The sequence below is a fragment of the Odontesthes bonariensis genome, chromosome 19 (genome assembly GCF_027942865.1).
Source record: "Odontesthes bonariensis isolate fOdoBon6 chromosome 19, fOdoBon6.hap1, whole genome shotgun sequence".
Lineage (NCBI taxonomy): Eukaryota > Metazoa > Chordata > Actinopteri > Atheriniformes > Atherinopsidae > Odontesthes > Odontesthes bonariensis.
This window is the reverse complement of record NC_134524.1, coordinates 3408072-3435559: the sequence shown is the minus strand read 5'-3', so window position 1 is coordinate 3435559 and position 27488 is coordinate 3408072. Positions and strand designations below refer to the sequence as shown.

General features: G+C 47.8%; 1 protein-coding gene across 1 annotated transcript; it reads right to left on the bottom strand.

Moving 5' to 3' along the window:
- Positions 1 to 1253: 1253 nt before the first annotated feature.
- LOC142369490 (uncharacterized) lies at positions 1254 to 26200 on the bottom strand. Its single transcript, XM_075451838.1, has 24 exons — positions 25868 to 26200; positions 24873 to 24953; positions 22545 to 22644; positions 21109 to 21236; positions 19106 to 19332; positions 18898 to 18983; positions 18712 to 18815; positions 17923 to 17994; positions 17751 to 17876; positions 17451 to 17683; positions 17108 to 17350; positions 16413 to 16624; positions 16196 to 16311; positions 15746 to 15975; positions 14581 to 14654; positions 13674 to 14243; positions 12142 to 13249; positions 10671 to 10735; positions 9379 to 9587; positions 7702 to 8618; positions 7547 to 7616; positions 7277 to 7457; positions 6996 to 7142; positions 1254 to 2633 (listed from the first exon to the last, which is right to left on the bottom strand). Exons 1-24 carry the CDS (start codon positions 26127 to 26129, stop codon positions 1280 to 1282), a joined length of 6915 nt encoding a protein of 2304 aa, XP_075307953.1. The 5' UTR covers positions 26130 to 26200; the 3' UTR covers positions 1254 to 1279.
- Between the last annotated feature and the right edge of the window lie 1288 nt (positions 26201 to 27488).

Sequence of the window (27488 nt, the reverse complement as noted above, 5' to 3'; positions counted from 1 at the left end):
AAAAATGACTAAGAATGCTCTCTGACAGCCAGTAAAAGCTTTAAACTACAACTGGTAAACATTTTTCATGTTATCGTAAAAGAATAAAGTGAATTTTCTTTAGAGGAACCTGTTATTTAACCTTTATTTACTTCACTTTCTTCCAGTCGGGCCATAAAACTGCAGAAACTTTTCACAAATAAAACGTGTTTTTCAGATATTTCTGACCCACCGTCAACAGTCGAGGAACAAAGTTAGAAAATATTGGAGCGCATCGATAAGAAAAAGCTGAGATTTCAGGCACTTTGGTTCGACTCGAACGTGTTAAAATGAACGTGGTGAGAAGTGAAATCAGATCTGAATTTACACAGGAAAACTTTGTTTGTTCAGCAGCTTTAGTCAAGCTTTAGTTCAACCGACACGGAAAACAGGAACTCCGGAGGAAATCCTCCCATCGGTGGGTTCTGGTGCCGGTTAACCCATCCAGAACAGACATCTGGGGGTCGTTACTGTGAGTAAAATGAAGGTAAAACATCCGATGGATCCAATCATCAGCGTTAAAAGGCTGAAAGGTTTCTGTGAAAGACATTCGTCCCTAAAAATAAGCACTCCAGCTTTGGGGGAAAGTTGGTGCTCATGTTCAACTTTTGGGTTCCAGACAGAAACTGGACTTTAAGGGTTCATCTGATCCTGAGCTGGGGGGGGGGTTGGTAACCAGCACCAAAGATCCTTTGGGCCAGTCCCCCTTCTGAGAACCACTGAGCTCAAACCGGCTGTGTTTGGACCAAAGTCCGTCTCATTTAGACTTCAGAAAATACGAATGTTGCCTTTAAGGTTGGTCAGCAGTTGGACCAGCAGTTGGACCAGCAGTTGGACCAGCAGTTGGACCAGCAGTTGGACCAGCAGTTGGACCAGCAGTTGGACCAGCAGTTGGACCAGCCGTTGGACCAGCAGTTGGACCAGCAGTTGGACCAGCAGTTGGACCAGCCGTTAGACCAGCAGTTGGAGCAGCAGTTGGAGCAGCAGTTGGAGCAGCTGTTGGAGCAGCTGTTGGAGCAGCTGTTGGAGCAGCTGTTAGACCAGCTGTTGGACCAGCTGTTGGACCAGCTGTTGGAGCAGCTGTTAGACCAGCTGTTGGACCAGCTGTTGGACCAGCTGTTGGACCAGCTGTTGGACCAGCTGTTGGATCAGTTGTTGGTCCACCAGCTGACCACAGCCCACTTCATCCTCTCCAGCTGAATTGAACTGAAGTGTAGCTCGGCAGCTTCCGGCAGCTTCCGGCAGCTTCCGGCCGCAGCTCTCAGTTATCCAAAGACACCTTTACTGGACTCCCTTCTTCCTTCTGGTGGTTTTCTTGGTGTGTCTTGAAATTGTTCCGGTAAATGAACGCCAGCCCGCACACCGTGCACCTGTAGGGCTTCTCGCCCGTGTGGACCCTCATGTGGGTCACCAGCAACGACTTGAAGGGGAACGTTTTGCTGCATTTGGGGCAGGCGAGCAGCTTCTTCTTGTGCTTGGTCAGGTGGGTCTGCAGGCGTTTGTCGGAGGAAAACGTCCTGCCGCAGGTTTCGCACCTGCACGGCTGCCCCTCGCCTCCGGGTTGGGGGGCCACCTGGCCGTGGTGGCGCTTCCCGTCGGCGTGGGTCAGCAGGTGCGTCTTCAGCACCGACTTCTCGGCGAAGGCCTTGTGGCAGATCTTGCACTTGTGCGGCCGGTTTCCTCGGTGCCGGTCCATGTGGCCCTTGAAGCCGATGGCGGTGAGGAAGGACTTGCCGCAGATGGCGCAGCCGTGCGTTTTCTGATGGGTCTGCAGATGCCTCCGGAGCTCCTCCGTGGACTCGGACTGCGCTCCGCACACGCCGCAGACTCTGTTGGGCTCGCTCACGTGACTCCAGGCGTGTTTGATCAGCATGCTGGGGGAGCCCCGCAGGAACCGGCAGACCTTACAGGACAGCAGGAAGTTGCTGCTGGGAGGCTGGAACAGCGGGCTGTTCTTCTGAGGTTCGCTGCCTCTGCTCGGTTTCCTGCTCCCGCCTCCGCCGGACGCCCTGCTCCCGTCTCCGCCGGACGCCCTGCTCCCGTCTCCGCCGGACGCCCTGCTGCCGCCTCCGCCGGACGCCCTGCTGCCGCCTCCGCCGGACGCCCTGCTGCCGCCTCCGCCGGACGCCCTGCTGCCGCCTCCGCCGGACGCCCTGCTGCCGCCTCCGCCGGACGCCCTGCTGCCGCCTCCGCCGGACGCCCTGCTGCCGTTTCCGCCGGACGCCCTGCTCCCGTCTCCGCCGGACGCCCTGCTGCCGTCTCCGCCGGACGCCCTGCTGCCGTTTCCGCCGGACGCCCTGCTCCCGTCTCCGCCGGACGCCCTGCTGCCGTCTCCGCCGGACGCCCTGCTGCCGTCTCCGCCGGACGCCCTGCTGCCGTCTCCGCCGGACGCCCTGCTGCCGTCTCCGCCGGACGCCCTGCTCCCGTCTCCGCCGGACGCCCTGCTGCCGTCTCCGCCGGACGCCCTGCTCCCGTCTCCGCCGGACGCCCTGCTGCCCTCAGAAGGAGGCAGCGGCCGCAGAGACTTTGAGTCTTTGTGATAATCACCATTGTGATGTGACGTAGATCCGCTGGGAGGAACCTCCACTCTGCCTCCTCCTTCCTCAGGACGATCGCTGTGGGAACACAGAGAAAACTGTCATATATCCATATGTTATCCATATTATTCCTAGAGCATGGCGTAGGGCAGGAGGCGTTCTTATTCCAAAGGAGAAAGAGTCCCCGGACCTGAGTCAGTTCCGGTTGATCTCTCTCCTAAATGTAGAGGGGAAGATTTTCTTTAGTTTAGTTGCACAGAGATTAGCTAGTTATTTAGAGAAGAATAGCTTAATAGATACTACTGTGCAGAAGGCAGGAATACCAGGTTTCGCAGGGTGTTTAGAGCACAATAGCATGATTTCTAGATTCAAGATTAAAGATTCAAGAGGGTTTATTGTCATTCCAGCCATATACACGGTACACAGTGCAGTGAAATAACGTTTCTCGAGAAGTTTTCAGTGCAAACAAACAGCAACAACAAAGAACAGCTGGGACAACAAAGACAATACTAAAAATGCTACAAGTAACTGCAAGTGTGGTGCAAAAAAATGTTTGTAAAGTGTAAAAGTGTAAAGTGACTGTATTATTATTTACATGAGGTGCAGTAGTGCATCAGACAAGTACAAAAAGTGTCTCAGGACAGTATATATACAGTATATAGACAGTAACAGAGGTGATCAGATCCGTCCCTGAGCGTTGAGGAGTCGTATGGCCTGGGGGAAGAAGCCGTCTTGTGGTGACAGACCGTATGCTGCGCTACCTTCTGCCAGATCGGAGGGGTGAGAAAAGTCTATGTGAGGGGTGGGTGGGGTCTTTAAGAATCAGATTGGCATCAGATTCAGACAGCCAAGATTGAGAAAAAAGACTTGCATGTTATATTTCTGGATCAAGCAAATGCATTTGGTTCAGTGCCACATAGCCTTTTTTGGAAAACATTTGAGTATTTTAGAGTGCCCGTAGTAGATGTTAACTTAGTAAGAGCATATTTTCAGGATATTAGACTGTGCTTAAGTACAGCAGCTTTCACAACAGGTTGGCAGAGGTTAGAAATAGGCATTATGGCAGGTGTACAATTTCTCCATTAGCATTTACAATGGCCATGGAGATAATTATTAGCGCTTCCAAGTGGGTTGTGGGTGGAGAGAGACGTCAGGATGGCATGCGCCTTACACCTATTAGAGCATACATGGATGATATGACGTTAGTGACTACAACAGTGCCATGTATGAAGAGAATACTTTAGAGACTAAATAAAAATCTAAAGTGGGCTGGGATGAAAATCAAACCTACTGAGTCTAGAAGTATCTCAATAAGTAGAGGGAAATTAAGTGATAGAAAGTTTGTAATAGATAAAGAAAACATTCCAATAATTAGGGAAAAGGCAGTGAAGAGTTTAGGCAGGTGGTACCAGGCAGACATGAATGATGGAGAGCAGGCAGTGCATTTTGGGAAAGATGTTGCTGAGGGACTGGATAGAATAGATAAATCAGAACTTCCAGGAAAGTTGAAGATGTGGTGTCTGCAGTTTGGATTGTTTCCTAGGTTGATGTGGCCACTGTCTGTGTATGAGATTTTATCTGTTGCAGAAAAAAATGGAAAGATTAGTTAGCTTTTACATTAGGAAGTGGCTAGGTGTTCCTAGATGCTTAAGTACTGTGGCACTGTATGGGAAAGGCATACTCCAGCTCCCAGTATCTAGTCTAGTAGAGGAGTTTAAATGTACTAAAGTTAGGACAGAGCTCCTGTTTGCTGGGAGTAAAGATGTGGTCGTTAGTAAGGTGGTTCCAAACCCAACCAAGGGGACGAAGTGGAAACCAAGAATGGCAGCTCAGGAGGCAGAAGCAACTCTTAGACATGCAGAGATTGTGGGTAATGTGCAAATAGGCCGGGGAGGCTTGGGGCTTGGCCCAGGCAAACCGGTGTGGAGTAGAGCAGGTCCCAAGGAGAAGAGAAAGCTAGTTGTTGAGCAGGTTCGTAGACAGGAGGAAATGTTAAGGGGTGCAAAGGCAGTGGCTCAGGCTAAGCAAGGCTTAACTGAGCCTTGCTGATCCTTGTTTATCCTTATCTGATCCTCAATGATCCTTACTGATCCTTACCGGTCCTTATCGATTCCTATCTGGCCCTTGCCGCTCCATATCGATCCATATTGATCCTTGCTGATCCATACCGATTCATGCCTGGCCCTTATTGGTTCTTATCTGATCCTTACCGATTCTTAGCTGACCCTTATCGGTTCTTACCTGGGCCTTGCCGATCTATATCGATCCATATCGACCCATATTGGTCGATCCTTACTGATCCGTATCGATCCTTGCTGACCCTTATTGCTCCTTCTTGATCCTTATCTGATCCTTACTGATTGGCCCAGATCCTGGTACCGAGCTGTTGGCAGGAATACCAACACATACCAGCTACATTTACTTTATTGTAAATCACTAAGAGAAGGAGGAGCAGTTCATTCATATTTATCAACACTTTTTAATATATTTGCAGGATTTTACTGCAAGTTTCAGTGAAACTTTTCACTTTTAAACGACGCCGACGGTTCAGCTTCAGTTAAAAATCGTCTTTCTTTACCAAACTGTGAAAAACAAAAAGTCTGAAGGACATTCGTGACAAAGACGAAGACATTTTCAGCCGTTAGAAATAAAAAAAACCTCCCCAACAGTAAAAACGTTTCTAGGTTCTTTTACTGTCGATGCTGTGGATCAAAAACCAGATTAACTCCATTTCAGAGTAAAAACTCAGAATTTCTTTAGGTTAACATGTAGCTACGACAGGAGTTAGCATCAGTGTCGAGTCTGTTATACGGAGGGGGATATAAATCAGACAAATTCTTTAGTATGCGTTGAAATCAAACCTGGATTGTTACCATTTATCTCAGAAGTGACAACAACTGGAGGAAGGAAGACGCCTGAAACCCAACTGAACAACTCTACACGTCTTTGAAGTCTAAAATCTGTTGATTATGAATTTATTTCTGATTATTTCCATCAGTGGAACAGCAAAGGAATGTTTTTTACCCAGATGTTGTCAGTGAAACTGACTTAAACAGCTGGAACTTTAAGTTCAGAACTCGATGAAGCACAAACGTACAGACAGTGAAGTTCAGGCTTTTATTCGGTCCGTTTGATTTCATGTATCTGCACTGATTTATTCAGTAATAAAGCATTTTTTTTAGTAGTTTCATATAAAAAAACATGAAATATTAAAGAAATAAAAAACCGAGCAGCTCTGAAAGTTTAAAAGTTCCTTTGTTTTTAAAAATGAAATAAACTAAATATATGAATAAAAGTCCATCTGGTCCTTAATGGGGTCTTTAAAGATCCCGACTGATGATAAAAGGCGTTTAAAATCTCTAAATTCAAAGGAAGGAACCTCAGAGCCTCCTTTGTTACTTCCTTTAGCAGAAGAAACACCCGATCCTCCTTTAGTCAGTTAACCTGCAACTTTTAAAGGGAAATCATTTTAAAATAACTCTGATTTGTGTGAATACATATGAGGATGGGAGGATAAGCGTGCGTAACCTACGGCAACAAGCTTCAGTCTGATCCAGCTTTCTTTCTGAATGATAAAGTAATATTTCAAACCTCGTTATACCAAAACACTGCGTTGGCTGAAGCATCTTCAGTCAGATTCTCCCAGAACAAACAGAGTGTTTGCTGATTGGTCCAGAAGAGCACATGGACCTGCAGCATTAGCATTAGCTCAAATTAAAAGCTTTACATAGTTCTTCGCCCACCAGTCGGCCTTCAACTTTTATGTCAATTCAACATTCTTATTCACTGTGTTGTTGTAAAAACAATAAAAATAGTGAGACCTTTGCTAACCAGGAGGGGCTAAAGCTAGCTGCTGAGCTGTGAGACCTTTGCTAACCAGGAGGGCTAAAGCTAGCTGCTGAGCTGTGAGACCTTTGCTAACCAGGAGGGCTAAAGTTAGCTGCTGAGCTGTGACCAACCTTTACTAACCAGGAGGGCTAAAGCTAGCTGCTGAGCTGTGAAACCTTTGCTAACCAGGAGGGCTAAAGCTAGCTGCTGAGCTGTGACCAACCTTTGCTAACCAGGAGGGCTAAAGCTAGCTGCTGAGCTGTGAGACCTTTGCTAACCAGGAGGGCTAAAGCTAGCTGCTGAGCTGTGAGACCTTTGCTAACCAGGAGGGCTAAAGCTAGCTGCTGAGCTGTGAAACCTTTGCTAACCAGGAGGGGCTAAAGCTAGCTGCTGAGCTGTGAGACCTTTGCTAACCAGGAGGGCTAAAGCTAGCTGCTGAGCTGTGAGACCTTTGCTAACCAGGAGGGGCTAAAGCTAGCTGCTGTGCCGTAACAGACCTTAAATAAAATGAATCGATGCACCATAAAAAAGGAGCCGTTCCTCCTGATAAAACGCTGAAACCAGTCAACAGGTAACCCTATGGGGGGGCGACGGAAACATTAAACAGTTCACATGAAATCCACCAGCTTCTGCAGCAGAGTGACGACATGAGGGTTGACGGGCGTAGTCTTCCTGAGGGAACCTTTCCCCGAGAGCCTCGACACCAGTCGGCCTCCTCCAGCTCTGGTGTCCGTTTCAGGATTTATTCCAACGAATCGCCTAAAAGACAAACGTGAGCGCTCAGAATCTGTGTGAAGGAAACAGGCTCCAGAAGAAATGATGGCACCGCGGGCCAACCAGGTCGGTTAAAATGTGACAAAAGATGAAGCGGCCGCAGGGCGTCAGCCTCTCACCTCTGGATGAACTCCAGCGTTCGCGCGGCTTCGCCTTCGTACTGCAGATTGAACGTGTAATAAGTGGAAAAGACGGCGGCGAGCCCCGACAGGAAGCTGGGCTGCGAGCCCTCGCAGATGACGCTCCCCTCCAAGCTGACCATCCAGCGGCGGATCGGACTTCCAGGCGCTCCGTTTGAAACTTGAGAGAGAGAACGCCGCGTTAGCATCGAAGTCTCACAAAGACGCACGGGCCCGATGGTTCGCCCGATGGTTCGCTCGATCACTTACCGAGGAGTATCAGTCGGGGAGTGGCGGGCAGCACCAGAGTCCGTTCTACGTCAGCTGCCGTCGACGGCGCCTAAACCAAAGTTACAGCCATGACAAAAGTGCGCTTTAACCACGAGAACATCACTTCAATCCGTCTCTTCAGCGTGGAAACTTACGCTGGCCCACAGGATCAGGCCCCCCGGGTCCTCGCAGAAGTGGGCCATCAGCAGCTGGACGATGGACAGCGGCAGCTCCTGGCAGGACAGGCGTGACAGAGCGGCGCGCACGGCTGCGTTGGTGGGCGTCCTGGTGAAGAACCGGGTCACGGTCCTGCCACACTCCTCCAGGGAACGCTCCAGAGCCCGAAGCACGTCCACTTCGGTGAGAAGCGCGAAGTGAGCGTACAGGCCTCTGGGAGTAAACAGGTAAGGCCACTGCGCCCTCAGCGCCGCCACGCTCGGCGGCGGCACCGCGTTGATCCGGCGCCGCTGCAGACAGAAGGTCGACTCCATCAGCCGCTTTACTTCCGCTGCGCCGGCTCCAACCGGACCCTCCTGGCGGTGAATCTCCTCCAGCCGCCGGCGCTTCTGATCCACGGCTGCGTCCGGCGAGGCGAGGGGAGTTGCGCCCCTCTTCTGACCCACGGAGGCGTTACGGTTCAGGCTGTCTATCCGGTTTCTGACCTGGTTCACCAGAGAGGCGCAGCCGTCCCCCAGCAGCTGGCCGTCGGAGTGCAGGTCGGCGAAGCTCCGCGGGAACCGCAGGACCAGGTCTCTGCAGACGGCCCGGTACCTGGAGCGCTTGGGCTTCAGCTCGTACTTCCTCATCTGGTCCACCAGGACTCGGACCATCTGTCGGCGGTCGGCGGCCGAGGGTCTCCGTCCGTCTGCGACCGCGGTGCGGATCTCCATAGACATGAGGTTCCACGGCACCTGGAACGCCTCCGGCAGCGTCTCTGTGGCGGCGGAGGACGGGCCGCCGTCTGAGCCGCTACGTTCCTGGTGTGAACGCGAGCGTGGACACGCTACGGTGCCCCTGACTGCTGGAACAGGGCGAGGGAACATTTCTGGGCCCAAGGTGAGCCCTCCTGTCTCTGAAAGTGACAGAAATGGACGGGAAACTGTGGCTGTGTTCGAAACCGCATACTGTATACTACATACTTCCATACTGCATACTCATTGATCAGACAGTATGCAGAGCGTTTACCCACAATGCATTTCTCTCCTGCCCGAGCCGAAATCAGCCGGCCTGAAGCTGATTTCTCTTATGCTCTAAACTCTGTAAACTTTAGCAACATTTGAAACTTTTACAGGTGAGAAAGTAGTCGTTTAGATCCCCAACGTGTTGAAAACCTGACAAAATACCGGCTGTTTACAATTTTGTTCCCACGAATTCGGCGCTACTAAAGCTAGCCGCAGTGAGCAACGCACCTCCGGTTATTTTCACAAAATAAAATACCCGTTTCCTTTTATCATAGGGAAAGCCATTACTATACAATTGGTACTTTTGTTTTGAAAACAGGAAGTGAACCTACCCTCGTTGTAGCTAGCTTGAAACTGCCGTTTTGACAGGAAATGACGATCGGCGACGTCACGTTACGTTCCATCTTGGGTAGTACGAGTAGATGCATACCCAACATTTCAGCGAATCTAGTATGCAACTTCTCGCTTACTCAAACTCGCATACTAACTCAAAAAGTTAGTAGTAGTAGTAGTAGTAGTAAGAGAAGTATGCGGTTTCGAACACAGCCAGTGAAACCATCGAGAACAAGAACGTTCTCGGCTAGAAACGAACAAACTGATCCGTGTTTGAAGAATTCAGCGTGAATAAGGTAACGAATGCTTTAATTTTACCATTTTTAAACTCTCTCAGCAGCCTCTGCAGCTGAGCGGCTGGCAGCACGCCACCAACGTCCTCCGCTGTGAAAGACTTCAGGTCTTTGGTGGATCGAAGTCCGGAGCCCAACAGTTTGTGGAACAGAGCCTGCTGAGTGGCTGCACTCGCTGCCGGCAGAGCTCTGAGGATGACGCCCCTCAGGTCCTCCCTCAGGCTCCCCGTCGCTCTACAACGACAGAGCGGCTGTTAGGGCCACATCACACTTCTTCAGGCACTCATGTTACATCTGCTTCAGAAACACGGGAGGGATCCGGACAAAGTCAGGGTCCATGTGAGGGATACGGACTAAAGCCCTATTCGGACAGGACTAGTTCAATGGGGGGACGTATGGTAATGTTGGTTACCATACGACGCCAGGGAGAAGAAATTATCAATTCGGACGGGACAAGAAATCCCTGTAATATTCATCTAACATGGGAGGAGTTGTTGGTTACGGACAACCGTAACATCCTGGATGCTATGCACGTCTTCATTTCACTTCTGTAATCCCCATCTTTAAACAGACATGGCGCCAACCATGCCTACATGCGTGCTTGCAAGCAGCGCTTCATGCAGAACCTCCATGTTTGCAAACAGACACACCTAATTGTTTCTCTCTTTAAAAGGATTTGACGACATATTCCGTACTTATTACCGAAGGTAGCATTCGCACGGGATTAGTATTACCTATGGTAGATACTCCGGACCGTTTCACAGGAGGTAGAATTCTCTGCAAAGTTGACCGACATACTCCGCTATCTTTACTGACATGGCGCGTTTGGACGGGACTAGATTTCCCGGTTATTATTACTTTACCCCAGGTACCCCCAGTAAACTACTCCCGTCCGAATAGGGCTTAAGTCTTGGTCCATGTGAGGTCAAACAGGGAAAAGGCTCGTTTCCTGTCCACCGTGGGCGCCTTTAATCCCCATGTCAGATACCTCCGCCTGAGGTACATCTGGCCAGATCTTGAGCTCATGGACAGGGTCGCTGCAGCTTTCAACAAGTCAAATTTAAGACTTTAAGACTTTTTTAAAGACCATAAGTAATACAATTTAAGACCCATTTCACATCCATACTGCCAAAAAAGGAGGCTGGGAATTTAGTTGCAAAATATCTGAGTTTATTCGTCGTACATCAGCACGAACGGGTCCTTAACTTAGAGATACGCTTGATGAAATCGGTCAATCCAAACCGCGTGATGTGCGCCGTCTCGTCTTTTCCACACTGAAATGTTTTGGCCATCTCAGAATCCGGAACGTGGTGTTACAGCTCATCCGTGTTCTCGCTGCCAGCATCTGGCTGGTGCTTTGCTGCAGGTCCTGGATTAACGGGCTGATGGGAAACGTCGGCCGCTGGGAAGCGTTGGACATGTAGACCGGTTGGGCATGTAGACTTCCCATGCACCCTCCAGGATCCTGCTGAGGGTGTAGAGCTGGTCCACTGTTCCACGGCCAGGACGAAAACCACACTGCACCTCCTGAATCCGAGATTCAATTATCCGGCGGATCCTCCTCTCCAGTACCCCCGAATAGACCTTACCTGGGAGGCTGAGGAGTGTGATCCCCCTGTAGTTGGAACACACCCTCTGGTCCCCCGTTTTAAAGAGGGGGACCACCACCCCGGTCTGCCAGTCCAGAGGCACTGTCCCCGATGTCCATCCAATGCTGCAGAGGCGTGTCAACCAAGACAGCCCTGAAGCATCCAGAGCCTTGAGGAACTCAGGACGGACCTCATCCACCCCCGGGGCCTTGCCACCGAGGAGCTTTTTGACCACCTCGGCAACCTCAGCCCCAGAAATGGGAGGCCCCACGTCCGAGCTCCCCAACTCTGCTTCCTCACCGGAAGGCGTGTCGGTAGGATTGAGGAGGCCCTCGAAGTATTCCCCCCACCGACTCACGACGTCCCTAGATGAAGTCAGCAGAGCCCCGCCCTCACCATACACGGTGTTGACGGTGCACCGCTCCTCCCCCCCGAGCCGCCGGATGGTGGACCAGAATTTCTTCTAGGTCGTCCGGAAGTCGTTCTCCATGGCCTCCCCGAACTCCTCCCAAGCCCGAGTTTTTGCCTCAGCAACCGCCGAGGTCGCGTTCCGCTTGGCCTGTCGGTACCCATCAGCTGCTTCCAGAGTCCCACTGGCCAAAAAGGCCCGATAGGACTCCTTCAGCTTGACAGCTTCCCTCACCACTGGTGTCCACCAGCGGGTTCGGGGATTGCCGCCATGACAGGCACCGACCACCTTACGGCCACAGCTCCGGTCAGCCGCCTCAAAAATGGAGGCACGGAACATGGCCGCTGCTGGTGAGCCGCTCCTCAGCCATCATTAAGACTTTTTTAAAAGACTTATTAACACTTTTTTAAAGACTTATTTAAGACGTACGACTTTTTTTTAAGACTTATTAAGACTTTTTTAAAGACTTATTTAACCCATTGGCGCCGAAGGCACCTGCAAAAAAGGCTGCCCAATGCCTAAGCCTGTTTTTAGAAAAGGTCCCCAATGCCTGAGGGTTTTTTTAACTAAAAAAAATTAATTGAAAACACCTAAGAACAATTCAATATCTCAGCCTCTGAAACACATAAAGACATGAAATAAGTTGCATTTCAAAGGTTAAATTTTCTGCTTTTATTCCATCATGGTCACTCAGCATTAACACCAACACATTTTCATTAAAAAAATGAAAAAGATGAGTTAATACACACACAAACACACACACTACTACACAACATTATTTTCTCAGGGCGTGGTGCATGAAGCACTCGCGGTGCAGGGGGATATTGCACTGCCTGCATCCCATCAGTGTAGTTCCTTGGCGCTTGGTGTTATCTTTGCTACACTCCCTGCAGGTCTTTCTTTTTTTATTTATCTTGGCCAGATCATGCCCAGTAGAAGCTGTAGATGTAGATGGGCTGGTGGGGAGCAGCTGGTGGGGAGCACTTCTTTTGGTCACGGGGACGCACAGCTCCATCGTCAAGTCCTCCAACCAGGCTTTGTAGCCAACCTTCCTGTATTTCCAGGCATCTCCACCAGCAGATCTGGCTGCCACAAAGGAATTGTAGCATGTGACGGACAAAAAATAAAAAAACAGCCTCCTCCACCACTTCAAAGACCTGTGTTCCAGTGTGTAGTACCCTACCATCTGGTCGAGCAGGTCTACACCCTTCATATGTTGCTGGTAGTCAGCAAGGCAGGCTGGCACCTCAACCTCCACCTGACGCTGATCCTCGACCCTCCTTTTCACAGTCCCCAAAGCCATGGGGTCATGGTGGTTGGACAGGACCATCACTGCCTTGGTGTCCTGCCACACACACAAGGTCAGCTTATCCTGTTGAGCCACCCGATACTGATTCCTAGCCATGCCAGCCTGCTTGCTGAGCTCTTTGTTTTTTGGTAGGCCCCTTCTGTTTGCACGAACCGTGCCGCAAGCCCCAACCCCCCTTACGTTCAGGTCAACGAGCAAGGGCACACTGGTGTAAAAGTTGTCCATGTAGACAGACAGGTGTGATCCATAGTATGGGCTGACCAGGTCGGTGACGATACGGTGCGCCAGGTTGAGCTCCGCCTTGCCCTCTATGGCCCCCGTATAGACCTGAAAGCTGGTGACATAGCCAGTTTTACTTTCTGCCATGACCCATACCTTCACTCCCCATTTGACTGGCTTCATGGGGAGGTACTGCCGGAAGGCCAGCCGCCCTTTGTATTTTACCATGGACTCATCTACGGTCACAATACCATTCACCTCATAAAGGGCCTGGTATTGGTTCAAGAGGAGATCCAAGAAGCACCGCAGTTTCCATAGCCTGTCTGACTTGTCCACTGCAGGATCAGTGTTGTCTTGGAGATGTAGATATCTAAAAATATGAGTGAAGATTCAAAATTAAAAATTTTTTCGCTGGCTGGATTGTGTTACTTTTTTTTTATATCAATGTTGGACATTTGGTTCATGTAGTTTTGCTTTACGATTCAGGATAATACCCAATGCTGCTATTTATTACACTACTATTACTATACTATAACTAATCATCATTACTATTATTATCATCATTATTATTATTATTATTAGTAGTAGTAGGCACCACTTCAGCTACATTACTGGCCATGATAGAGACGTCATAGCAAAATAATAATATCAGCAATAATAATGAATGATAAAAATATATCTTGCATTGTGCAGTTATACTGTAAACTTCGCACCGGGCTCTTTTTTTTTTACATAAACGCCACTCAAATAAGAATGAGAAGTCGTCAAAATGAAGCGCAAGAATAAATATTTACCTCCAGATCATGTCGAAACGATCTCGTGCCATCACTCGGGCGACATTTGTCTGATACAGCCACTTGCTCTGCCTCCAGTAATCCCGGCGAGTTGGTAGTTTGATTATTCCAAAAGTTAGGCAGAGACCGATGAAAGATTTCATCTCCTGCTTTGACACGGGGCTCCACTTCGAATTGGATGGTGTGTGGCTGCGCACCTGGTCCGCATATACGTTTGTCTGTGTCACCAACATATCCCAAACTTCATCAGTGAAAATATGCGAGAACACATCTAAAGGACTCGCATCTTCAGATATTGGCACCTTCAGCCCCGGTGTGCGTGTAAACTTTTGTTGACGTCGGGGGCGAAATCCAGCGGTCTGCCAGCCAACTTGAAAACCAACAAATTCCTCGTCCTCGTCCTCATCCTCTCCAAACAAATTCCACTCCTGCTCTTTATCTAAGGGATCTTCCGGCACATCTCCTACTATATCTTCCTCTAATAAATTCTGTTGATCATTCCCTTCCAACTCCAGATCACTTCCATCGCTGTCACAGTATGTCTCGTTAACCGCAGCCATTGTATCCGAGCTGTCAAATTAGCAACAAACGCACTATTTATTTATTTTTTTGACGTTGACATTGTTTGACGTGTTATTGTCGTCGCATCACATAACATATTTTTGGTCACATGGTCTTGAAAAAAAAAACAAAAAAAAACACCCCTGTGTATTTGAACCAATTATTGTGCATTACATGCTGCATGCGTCTAGAAATAATGATAAATGAACAATGTTGCGCTACGCAACAACCGGCGTTAGGGACAATGTTGCGTAGCGCAACATCCGGCGTCAATGGGTTAAGACGTACGACTTTTTTTAAGACTTATTAAGACTTTATAAGACTTAAGTCCGGGCCTCACACATACCTCGCAGACAGCCGGGTGCGATCAGAAAGGGCTGGAGGACGCTTTAGGGCTCGGGCCTGGACCTCGTCTTGTTTCTGGAAGAGTTTTGTACCCAGATGAGAAGGCGACTTAGCTACAGCACACACAGTTAAACAGCTTCAGTACACACAGAGCAGCGGTGCAGCATCAAGGTGAAGTAGGGGTGGGCGATATGGAAAAATGTTGTATCACGATTTTTTTGCATAAAAAGCTTTAGGACAGATGCATAAAATCACGATTTCGATTTTTTTATCACGATCTTCCATCCAAAAAAAAAAAAAGAAAGACCAATTACAGTAGAGTTAAGTCGACATGCTGAACCACAGAAGAGCTAAGGAGTAAAAGAAAGAATTTGGCAATCAACACATTGTAATTCAACTGTAAGCCAATTCAAGATGAAAAATAATGATCTAATTAATGACATCTGACACAGTGAGAGTGAAGCAACCGGAACTAGAAAAACGAACCACTGATGACGAATTGACTCCACCTGTTAGAAAGCCCATGTTGTTTGGTTATTTTCAGTTAAATACATTAATTACCTCCGCCAAGGAGGTTATGTGATCGCCCGAGTCTGTTGGTTTGTCTGTCTGGATGTTCGTCTGTTCGTGCTGCAATCTTGCGACCTGCCACAAGGTGGCGCGACCTGGCGGAGGTCTGCACTCTCTGAGTGCATTTCTAGTTAATATTGTGTTTTACGGTGAGTTTTCATACGTCCAACGTTCGTGAACGCACCATAGACGTTCCGATGTTCCTGAATGTACCGCACCTGTGCGTGAGACGATGTCGCTGTAAAGTTTCGTTTCTCCTCCCGATGCAGCAGTGAACAGCTTGTAATTTTCCCTTTGCTGTTTTCACCTAACATTAGCCTGTACACCCTGGGTTTATTGTGTGTAAATGCCAAATAAATCCACCACAAACTGGACATCTGTATCCGTGTCTTTTAACGGGGACACACACCATACACCAGCATTAAAAAAAATAAATAAAAATCATTGCGCTGATTGGCAAAGGCGATCTATACGGTTTCTCTAATTTGGTAGATCGCCTGCGATTCTCCACTCTTCCTCGCCAGTCACGATTTTATATCGTCAGATCGCGCACCCCTAAGGTGAAGCCTGGGCATCGGGAAGGAAAACACTCTGACCTTCAGTCGGATGTAGAGCACCGAGCCCCCGATGGACCCGAAGCTCCTGCTGATCTCCTCTGGGGTCAGATTCTCCACTTTCAGGGGCTTGATCTTTCTTCCGTGACCGGCCAGGAAATCGAAGGCTTCGCCGGTCAGCTGAGGAAAGGTGGACCGGAGCAGGTGCAGGAACTCCGCCTCCTTCAGGCCGACGGGACACTGCAGCTCAAGTAACGGGTACCTCTGAAACACTGAGAGAAGAGAGGAAGCGTCATCAGGTGTCCGTCTCAGGAGCTCACAGTGTGAGACAGAACTGTGTCCTCAGAAACAGACACTGTTGTGAGTCCTAATTAAACAGGACATACTGCTCAGAGTGGACGGGACGTGTTCGGAAACCGTCGTTTCTGAGAACCTAAGCATCCAAACAGCACTGATAACTGCACAGGTTTATGTGAACAGCTGGAAACTTACCGCTGGGGTACACCACATTGATGCTCGGGTCCTCCAGGATGCGGATCCTGAGGTCCACAAAGTTATCCGATTCACTGCTCCGAGGTGTGCCGGAGCTCCTCCTGTCAGCCTGAACCCTGGGAACAAGAACAGGAAGCAGAGGTCAGGGGGGTCAGAGGTCAGGGAGGCAGCTGGAGACTGAAAAGTTTAAGCTAACAAACAGTTGTTTGTGACTCACTTGGTGTTGCTTGGATCTGGGGCGGATCTGGTCGGGTCTGGGGCAGGTGTAGGTGGAACGTGGGCGGGTGTAGGATCTTCAGCAGCCATGTCCTCCCTCTGAGGCTCCTCCCTCTGAGGCTCCTCCCTCTGAGGCTCCTCCCTCTGAGGCTCCTCCCTCTGAGGCTCCTCCCTCTGAGGCTCCTCCCTCTGAGGCTCCTCCTTGCTGCTCTGCTGAAAGAAAAGCTGGTTTCAGTATCGATGTTTTCCGCCTCGGACAGAAAGTTGCAGCAGGACAGAAAGCTTTAGGACAGAAAGCTGCAGGACAGATGGACAGAAAGCTTTAGGACACAAAGCTGCAGGACAGATGGACAGAAAGCTTTAGGACAGAAAGCTTTAGGACAGATGGACAGAAAGCTTTAGGACAGATGGACAGAAAGCTTTAGGACAGATGGACAGAAAGCTTTAGGACAGATGGACAGAAAGCTTTCGGACAGATGGACAGAAAGCTTTAGGACAGATGGACAGAAAGCTTTAGGACAGATGGACAGAAAGCTTTAGGACAGATGGACAGAAAGCTTTCGGACAGATGGACAGAAAGCTTTAGGACAGAAAGCTGCAGGACAGATGGACACAAAGCTTTAGGACACAAAGCTTTAGGACAGATGGACAGAAAGCTTTCGGACAGATGGACAGAAAGCTTTAGGACAGACGTACCTGCAGGCGGATGTAGACCACAGAACACTCGATGGAGCGGCTCCTCCTGAAGATCTCCTCTGCAGTGACGCTCTGCAGCCTCAGAGGCTTCAGCTTCCTGCCTTTATCGAACAGGAAGGTGAACGGCCCGGCAGCCAGCTGAGGGAAGGAGGACCGCAGCAGCTGCAGGAAGGCCGGCTCCTGCAGCCCCAGGGGGCACTGCAGCTCCTGGAGGGGGTACTTAGCATACACTGGAGGGGAGAGAGGCCGAGTCAGTCAGAGTCTGAGCCGAGTCACAGGCGAGTCACAGGCCGAGTCACAGGCCGAGTCAGTCAGAGTCTGAGCCGAGTCACAGCCGAGTCACAGGCCGAGTCAGAGTCTGAGCCGAGTCACAGGCCGAGTCAGTCAGAGTCTGAGCCGAGTCAGTCAGAGTCTGAGCCGAGTCACAGGCCGAGTCAGTCAGAGTCTGAGCCGAGTCAGTCAGAGTCTGAGCCGAGTCACAGGCCGAGTCACAGGCCGAGTCACAGGCCGAGTCACAGGCCGGCTCCTGCAGCCCCAGGGGGCACTGCAGCTCCTGGAGGGGGTACTTAGCATACACTGGAGGGGAGAGAGAGGCCGAGTCAGTCAGAGTCTGAGCCGAGTCACAGCCGAGTCACTGAGTCACAGGCCGAGTCAGTCAGAGTCTGAGCCGAGTCAGTCAGAGTCTGAGCCGAGTCACAGGCCGAGTCACAGGCCGGCTCCTGCAGCCCCAGGGGGCACTGCAGCTCCTGGAGGGGGTACTTAGCATACACTGGAGGGGAGAGAGGCCGAGTAAGTCAGAGTCACAGCCGAGTCACAGGCCGAGTCACAGGCCGGCTCCTGCAGCCCCAGGGGGCACTGCAGCTCCTGGAGGGGGTACTTAGCATACACTGGAGGGGAGAGAGAGGCCGAGTCAGGGCGAGTCACAGGCCGAGTCAGTCAGAGTCTGAGCCGAGTCACAGGCCGAGTCAGGGCGAGTCACAGGACGCGTCACAGTCCGAGTCACAGTCCGAGTCACAGGCTGAGTCACTGAGTCACAGTCCGAGTCACTGAGTCATAGGCCGAGTCACAGTCCGAGTCACTGAGTCACAGTCCGAGTCACAGAATCATAGAACGAGTCAGGGCGAGTCACAGGACGAGTCACAGAATCATAGGCCGAGTCAGGGCGAGTCACAGGACGAGTCACAGGCCGAGTCAGGGCGAGTCATAAGGCCGCATCACAGGCTGAGTCACAGTCCGAGTCACTGAGTCATAGGCCGAGTCACAGTCCGAGTCACTGAGTCACAGTCCGAGTCACAGAATCATAGGCCGAGTCAGGGCGAGTCACAGGACGAGTCACTGAGTCACAGTACGAGTCACAGGCCGAGTCACTGAGTCATAGCCGAGTCACAGGCCGAGTCACTGAGTCACAGTCCAAGTCACTGAGTCATAGGCCGAGTCACAGGGCGAGTCACTGAGTCACAGTCCGAGTCACTGAGTCACAGTACGAGTCACTGAGTCATAGGCCGAGTCACTGAGTCACAGTACGAGTCACAGTACGAGTCACTGAGTCATAGGCCGAGTCACAGTCCGAGTCACTGAGTCACAGGCCGAGTCTTCACATTTACCTCGAGGGGTGAGCGACTCAACAACAGAGTCCAGAATGCGGATCCTGAGGTCCACGTGGGTGTTTGGCTCCTGCAGGCGGTTTGTGGGACGCTGGTCGTCATGTCTGGGAAACGAGAACAATGATGGAGATCAGAGTGAAACAGGAAGTTGGACACCAACAAGCGGGAGGAACCCGTTGGACTCACCTGATGTTGGGTTTGGCTGGATGAGCGGCGGAGGGAAGGTCTCCAGCATCGTTCTGCTCCACTCTAGCCGTTACTTCCTCCAGACTCTGAGGGACGATTCGCGTGTTAGGTGGCGTTAAAACATCTCCTTGGTAACAACAGCTAACAGACGTTCTGATTTCTCTGAAAGATGGGGAAGATGAACTGAACAAACACTCGGACGCGGCACCTTGAGGCGGATGTAGAGGGAAGAAGCCCCGACAGCCATGCTGATCTGCTCTGGGGTCAGGGACTCCACTTTCAGGGGCTGGAGCTTCCTGCTTCTGTCGGTTATGAAGAGCTCAAAGGCTCGTCCAGCAGCCAGCTGGGGGAAGGTGGTCCTCAGCAGGCTCAGGAAGTCGGACTCCCGCAGGCCGTGAACACACTTCACCGTGTGGAGGCGGTACTTCTGATAGACTGAAGAACAAAGGAAACAGCGTTAGTTTGGAACCAAACTGAGGATCTGAGACCGATTCCGGCTGAGCTGACGCTGGGTGAGTGGCAGCAGGGCGGGTGGAGGGAGGGAGGGACTCTTTTGTGCTCTTATTTACTCTTTTGGGACTCTTTTGGGACTCTTTTGGGACTCTTTTGGGGCTCTTTTGGGGCTCTTATTTACTCTTTTGGGACTCTTTGGGGCTCCTATTTACTCTTTTGGACTCTTTGGGGCTCTTATTTACTCTTTTGGACTCTTTGGGGCTCTTATTTACTCTTTTGGGCTCTTTTGGGACTCTTTGGGGCTCATATTTACTCTTTTGGGACTCTTTGGGGCTCATATTTACTCTTTTGGGACTCTTTGGGGCTCTTATTTACTCTTTTGGGCTCTTTTGGGACTGTTTTGGGTTCTTATTTACTCTTTTGGGCTCTTTTGGGACTCTTTTGGGTTCTTATTTGCTCTTTTGGGACTCTTTTGGGTTCTTATTTGCTCTTTTGGGACTCTTTTGGGTTCTTATTTACTCTTTTGGGCTCTTTTGGGACTCTTTGGGGCTCTTATTTACTCTTTTAGACTCTTTGGGGCTCATATTTACTCTTTTGGGACTCTTTGGGGCTCATATTTACTCTTTTGGGACTCTTTGGGGCTCTTATTTACTCTTTTGGGCTCTTTTGGGACTGTTTTGGGTTCTTATTTACTCTTTTGGGCTCTTTTGGGACTCTTTTGGGTTCTTATTTGCTCTTTTGGGACTCTTTTGGGTTCTTATTTGCTCTTTTGGGACTCTTTTGGGTTCTTATTTACTCTTTTGGGCTCTTTTGGGACTCTTTGGGGCTCTTATTTACTCTTTTAGACTCTTTGGGGCTCTTATTTACTCTTTTGGGCTCTTTTGGGACTCTTTTGGGTTCTTATTTACTCTTTTGGGCTCTTTCGGGACTCTTTTGGGGCTCTTATTTACTCTTTTAGACTCTTTGGGGCTCTTATTTACTCTGTTGGGCTCTTTTGGGACTCTTTTGGGTTCTTATTTGCTCTTTTGGGACTCTTTTGGGTTCTTATTTACTCTTTTGGGCTCTTTTGGGACTCTTTGGGGCTCTTATTTACTCTTTTAGACTCTTTGGGGCTCTTATTTACTCTTTTGGGCTCTTTTGGGACTCTTTTGGGCTCTTATTTACTCTTTTGGGCTCTTTCGGGACTCTTTTGGGGCTCTTATTTACTCTGTTGGGCTCTTTTGGGACTCTTTTGGGTTCTTATTTGCTCTTTTGGGACTCTTTTGGGTTCTTATTTGCTCTTTTGGGACTCTTTTGGGTTCTTATTTACTCTTTTGGGCTCTTTTGGGACTCTTTTGGGTTCTTATTTACTCTTTTGGGCTCTTTTGGGACTCTTTTGGGTTCTTATTTACTCTTTTGGGCTCTTTTGGGACTCTTTTGGGGCTCTTATTTACTCTTTTGGGCTCTTTTGGGACTCTTTTGGGTTCTTATTTACTCTTTTGGGCTCTTTTGGGACTCTTTTGGGGCTCTTATTTACTCTTTTGGGCTCCTTTGGGACTCTTTTGTTCTCTTATTTACTCTTTTGGACTCTTTGGGGCTCTTATTTACTCTTTTGGGACTCTTTTGGGTTCTTATTTACTCTTTTGAGACTCTTTTGGGACTCTTTTCGACTAGAGACTTGGTCCAGTTTCAGAACTATATTTAAATGTTCACGCTGTGCGAACAGGCCCTGTGTCTCAGTGCTGAAACATCCTAATTTCACTTCTGCACCAGACTCACCTTTTCTTGACAGGACCTCTATCTGCGAGTCCTCCAGGATGCGAATCCTGAAGACGAGACTCTCCAGATCTGAGGCCTGAGCTCCGTCCTCTCTCTCCGTGTCGGACTCAACGACTGGAGGCCAAAGCCTGAAGAACAGAGATCAGCAGCCCGGTTAGAAACTCTGAGGACATTTTAGGTTTCACGGTGTGGTTAAACTTAGGAAGAGTCTCTCCTGATACATCTTCCAGTGAACAACGTCTCCTTGATGTGGATCAGCTGTTTCACTGTGACACACAGCTTCCCTGCAGGTGTGTGCACGTGTGTGTGCACAATGTTCCTGCTGGTTATTGAAAGCTAAATCTAACACTAAATCTTTAGAAGTTCTTTAGGACTTATTTAGGCCTTCAGAACTTCTTTAGGACCTAAGGGCGTCTTTAGAACTTCTTTAGGACTTTTTTAGGACTTCTTTAGGACTTTAGGACTTCTTTAGGACTTTAGGACTTCTTTAAGCCTTCAGAACTTCTTTAGGACCTAAGGACTTATTTAGGACTTCTTTAAGCCTTCAGAACTTCTTTAGGACTTTAGGACTTCTTTAGGACTTCTTTAAGCCTTCAGAACTTCTTTAGGACCTTAGGATTTATTTAGGACTTCTTTAGAACTTCTTTAGAACTTTAAGCCTTCAGGACTTATTTAGGACTTCTTTAGGACTTCTTCAGTACTTAAGGGTGTCTTTAGAACTTCTTTAGGACTTATTTAGGCCTTCAGAACTTCTTTAGGACCTAAGGGCGTCTTTAGAACTTCTTTAGGACTTATTTAGGCCTTCAGAACTTCTTTAGGACCTAAGGGCGTCTTTAGGACTTCTTTAGGACTTCTTCAGTACTTAAGGGTGTCTTTAGAACTTCTTTAGGACTTATTTAGGCCTTCAGAACTTCTTTAGGACCTAAGGACTTCTTTAGGACTTCTTCAGTACTTAAGGACGTCTTTAGAACTTCTTTAGGACTTCTTTAGGCCTTCAGAACTTCTTTAGGACCTAAGGACGTCTTTAGAACTTCTTTAGGACTTCTTTAGGCCTTCAGAACTTCTTTAGGACTTTAGAACTTCTTTAGGCCTTCTTGGCTTCATCAGTAACACTGCAGTCGGTCTTTAACCCTGTGTTTGCTGACGTGAACAGCTGTGTGTCGCTCACTGTAAAAATAATAAAAACCATGAATATTATAGTCGTTGTCTGTGGCATCTATAGGACCTTTAAAGGTTAAATTGGACTGTATGTTTGAGAAGGCGAGCCGATCTGCTGCTGCGACGTGGTCGAACAAACCCGTGCAAACTCACTGTGACCCATCAGGATGTTTCATCATCACTGTGAAGCTGACATCAGGAGAGATACGAGTCCCACCAGAAACACCAGAAAGTAAAGTGGAGACACGTCGACTGGAAAAGGGGAATTGTCTCCTAACCTTGACGTTGTTCCACGATCCTCCGCCTCTTTATCTTCGTCCTCTTCCATCGGCTCCTCGGTGTCGGAGCAGATTCCCAGACTTCGGCTGACCTCCACCCCTGAACACAACATGCATCTTCAGCACCATTTTTAACCTGACGATGTTAACGCTGTTAAAGGGATCCTAAAACACCAAATACCCAGCCAGCATGTCCATGTGGGGCCCATAAGGGTTAAATTTGGGCTGCAGATAAGGATCCCAGGTGGGTTTGTCCACAGTGGCCCCACCTGTGTTTGCCCATATGGGTTTCAAAGTGCAACTTCAAGGGTTAGGGTTACCCTAAGCCTTAAATTATTCCAAAGCCAACACAGATAAACACATCACTCAAAGTAAAAGAATGTTCACATTCAAATTGGCTAAAAGCAAAGTCCAACTAAAGCCACACAGCAACCTGAAACCTATATGAGCTCAGACCCGCCAGACAACCCTCCTGTTGTCCTGCGGGTACCATGTTTAGCTGTAGAAAAAATACCTTAAACTATCTTTTTCCAACTTGAAATGTTAGGGACCCCATCATTAGAAAAAGTCAGACTTTATTTTTGTTTATGTTTCCATGTGGGCTGTACACCACTAGGGCAAAAAGATTGTCTTATGGGTCATTGAATTATAAAAACATTTAAACACCAGAAAAAAAGTTCACTGTTTTTTTTCCCTTTCAATATAATTAATTCAGAAGTAATTACTTCACATTTATATAATAGCAATAATAAACCTTTATTATGTAAAAGAAAACTGAGAAAACAAGAAAACTGTTGGTCCCACTGACAGTAAAAAAAAAAAAGTGTAATCCTGAAAACTGGTGATTGTCGTTTTGTATTGTGTAACAAAAAATACATGATAAAAAATGTATTGAATTGAGTTGAATAGATAAATAACAGGTGGTTTCATCATACAAAATAGATTTTGGATTTAAATGTAGATATTTTTAAATCCAGGTTTAAAAACATTTCTGTTCTCATGTGTCTATCCATGAAATCTTCACGGTATCTTTTAACTTATCTTGACTGTTGCTTGTTTTTAAATTAATTTAAATTATTTTATTTGTTTCTCTTTATATTCTTTTATGTATTTTTAATGCTTCTTCCACTCCCTGCTGCAATGCTTTTATTTTATGTGAAGCACTTTGAATTGTTTGTACATGAAATGTGCTTTATAAATAATTTGATTTTGATTTGATTTAAAATTCATTTAAGTTGCTTTATTTTGGGGCTTTGGTAGGGCGGGTCATTTTTGACCCGTAGGACAAAGGGGAGTAAACACAATGTTAAGAGCGCACAAAGGGTTAAACACGATGAAGAACATTATATCTGTACAGTTCCCCCCTCGTGTGTCTTTAAAGTGATACTCCGGAGTAGATTCAACCTGGGGTCATTTGAACCGTGATATCCAGCCAAGTAGCCCACCCGCAGTTTTTTCGATATTGGCTGAACATCAGCTGAGTTACTGAGTTATCCCGAATAGCTTCGTACAAGGGTTAATGGATCCTGGTCCGTATCTCCAAAATTACCACACTAAAATCACATGCCATGACACCAAACTTCTACAGTAGCACAAATATGGTCTGTACTCACTAAACGATGCATTTGGAAGTTTGTACATAGTCCAGGAGTTTATTATTATCAACACAAGCCTGATAGCTTCTCTGCTGCTAAAGCTGCATCGACGTCACTTCCTTGATCTGGGAGCTTCAAAGTAAGATGAGGGTTGATCTACTACTGTAGACAACAAAGCAAGGCTGCTCAGTTTCTCCATTGATAAAATAAATTCACAACTCTACAACATAAAAATTCATAAAAAACATGTAGAATATAGCATATACTTTGTTGTCTACAGTAGTAGATCAACCCTCATCTTACTTTGAAGCTCCCAGCTCTCTGAAGTGACGTCGACGCAGCTTTAGCAGCAGAGAAGCTATCAGGCTTGTGTTGATAACAATAAACTCCTGGGCTATTTTCAAACTTCCAAATGCATCGTTTGGTGAGTACAGACCATATTTGTACTACTGTAGAAGTTTGGTGTCATGGCATGTGATTTTAGTGTGGTAATTTTGGAGATACGGACCAGGATCCATTAGCGCTTGTACTAAGCTATTCGGGATAACTCAGTAACTCAGCTGATGTTCAGCCAATATCGAAAAAACTGCGGGTGGGCTACTTGGCTGGATATCACGGTTCAAATGACCCCAGGTTGAATCTACTCCGGAGTATCACTTTAAGTTGCATTTGACTGAAATATTAGCGTGAAACAGATTCCACAGCCCTGATTAGTATGAGTTAAAAGTCCTACTTGGTTCATTTCTGTGCTGCTCCTCTTCTGCGGGTACCGCTCCTCCTCCAGCCTCACAGAGAGAAAACAGCTGCTGGTCCTCTGGAAGGATTTCATCCGTACAAAACAAAGAATTACTCATAATTCTGTTGTTCCAGCAACACGCATCAAGACAAGAAACACAAACAATATTCATGAATCAATGCGGGTGTTTAGGGAAAATCTGGAGGATAAGTTTTAGTGTGAATTAATGACAAATTTGTTTGGGTTTGAACCAAAGTGTTCCTGAAACAGGCGTTTCAAACTCAAACTGAAACGGTTTCCAAGCTGTTTGTTTACATGTGACTCAAGCTACTAATTAACTAATTAATAAGAAATGTTCCTGCCTTCTATGTTGAGAATTACTTGTATACATTAGCTGCATAAAATATCAAAAAACGACCCTTATTTCCCGATCCATTTAACTGAAAACTGTACAAAGCCCCATCACATGGTTAAAGGAGGAGGAGACGGCCAGGCCGCCATCTTTGTTTTGATTCGGACACAGATGAGCAATTTGTGAACAAATTAGTATTTGAGTACACTAAATGTTTTATAATCATACGTGTGAGTCTTTGGTGAGTTTAACGATATTTCGGGACATTTTTAACCGCTTTTGAAGTGTGTTTTAAGCTTTAAATGATCGACCGGTTAACTGAGTTCCGGTTAACTGAGTTCTTGGAAAAACTAGCGGTCGGGCTCAATGGCTGGGTGAAAGCTGACACAAAACTTTTACTTCCATGTTATATTAAACAAAAAGTGTGCCGAATTAATCAGCGTTAATAGTAGTTATTATTTCGTCCAAAATGCATGTCCAATTATGTCGGTGGACCTCACAACTGGCGAGTTGATACAAAAGTAAGCCTTTTGTTAACGGGGTTCGTCACTGCGCGGGTTATAAAGCAGGGAGAGCGCGCTCCGGTGTGTGTAACGGAACTAACCGACCTGCTCCGGCGTCTGTAACGGAACTAACCGACCTGCCGCCTCCACTTTGATCTCCTGCAGGAGCTCCAGGTGTCTCCTCTGCCGCTCGATCTCCTGTCGGAAGACCGAAGCCTCCTCCTCGTACTCGGCTACAGTCATCTGCACCGCCGCTAGGATCTCCTGGGCGGCGGTGGTCAGTTTATCGCAGATGATGGTCCTCAGTATGTCGGTCTTTAACATGTTCCCGGCCGCCGGGGAGGCTCCGGGCTCCGCTGCGGGCTCCGCTGCGCCTCTGTGGATGCTGCTCAGCATCATCTAAGCACGGGGACATCGGTGCTGAAACAAATGCGCGCGGAATGTTTCGAACGGAAGTTGCTCCGCACGTTTTGGTCCAGTCACGAATGCTGTCCGGCTGGAAACATGAGCTTCTTCTTCTTCTGCTTCTTCTTCTTCTTCTTTTAGTTAATGGCGGTTCACAATTTAGACTTGTATATCGCCACCTACTGCACAGGAGTGTGTGATGTGATCAGGTCAAGTCATGGCATGGCAAGAAAAAATAAAATGAAAATTGAAAATAAAATAAAGAAATAAAGAAAGAAATGTGACACAGCCTATATTCTGCTCATCAATTCTGCATTATTTAGGTACATCATAAGACCTTCAATTCTATTGCCCTGGATTCCCTCTTCCTTCAAGATGTTTTGTATATCATCATCTCCCCGTTCTCTCCAGCGTGACCTGTGGTCAGTGTGTTTCCTGCATTGAAAAAGAATGTGCTCTACATTTTCTTTGACTTGGCATTCAGTGCAAAGCCCATCAGTTTTACCCAACATATGTAATGTGGCATTGATGCCAGCATGCCCCAATCTCAGCCTTGTGTATACCACTTGCTCCCTTCTTCCAAGCCCCACTGATGTGATTCTTTTCCCCCCAACCTGCTGTTGCACATTAAAGTATGTCCTGCCTTTTGGGTCTGACTCCCATTCATCCTGCCACCTATTCATAATTTCTGCCTTAATGAGATTTAGCTTCCCCTTTTCCTAGTGGAACATGGATTAAGATACAGTGGAGACCTAATGCGTCCTTGGCAGCTTTATCTGCAGTTTCGTTACCCTTGAGGCCCTTATGAGCTGGCACCCAGCAAAATTGGACAATGAGCCCCAGATTACTGAGTTGGGCTAAAAGCTGCCTCGTTTCGATAACCAAATCATCTCTCACTGCATTTCCAGAGATAAAGCTTTGCAATACTGAGAGTGAATCTGTGCAGATGACTGATTTAAAAGGCTTGACTTCTTCAATCCATCTCAATGCAGTGATTATAGCAGTCAGTTCTACTGAGTATATGGATAAGAAGTTATTCAGTCGGTATCCATACGTCCTTTGGAATTCAGGTATATAGATTCCAATACTACATTGGCCAGTTAGAGGGTTTTTGAGCCATCCGTAAATATCTGTATGTACCCATAAAATGCAGAATTCAAATAAGTTTTACAATGTATTGCAAATCCATTATCATCAGGGTGGTCTTCCTTCACTTTCAGTAGCTCTGTGTTAACATCTGGGGCAGGAAGGATCCCTGGGGGTGCACTACTCATAGCCAATGCAGAGTTAAATTTAAGGCTTTTTAAACCAAACACGCTTGCAGCCTCTTCAATGGTCCAACCAAATCCCTTT

What these genes read in the sequence shown, in the direction of transcription:
- LOC142369490 (XM_075451838.1), bottom strand. Translation starts at nt 26,129, where the DNA reads ATGATGCTGAGCAGCATCCACAGAGGCGCAGCGGAGCCCGCAGCGGAG. An exon ending in CCAGCCAAACCCAACATCAG is followed by an intron (nt 18,816 to 18,897) that starts GTGAGTCCAACG and finishes CTCGTTTCCCAG; the next exon opens with ACATGACGACCAGCGTCCCA. An exon ending in CGTTTCGACATGATCTGGAG is followed by an intron (nt 13,250 to 13,673) that starts GTAAATATTTAT and finishes TCATATTTTTAG; the next exon opens with ATATCTACATCTCCAAGACA.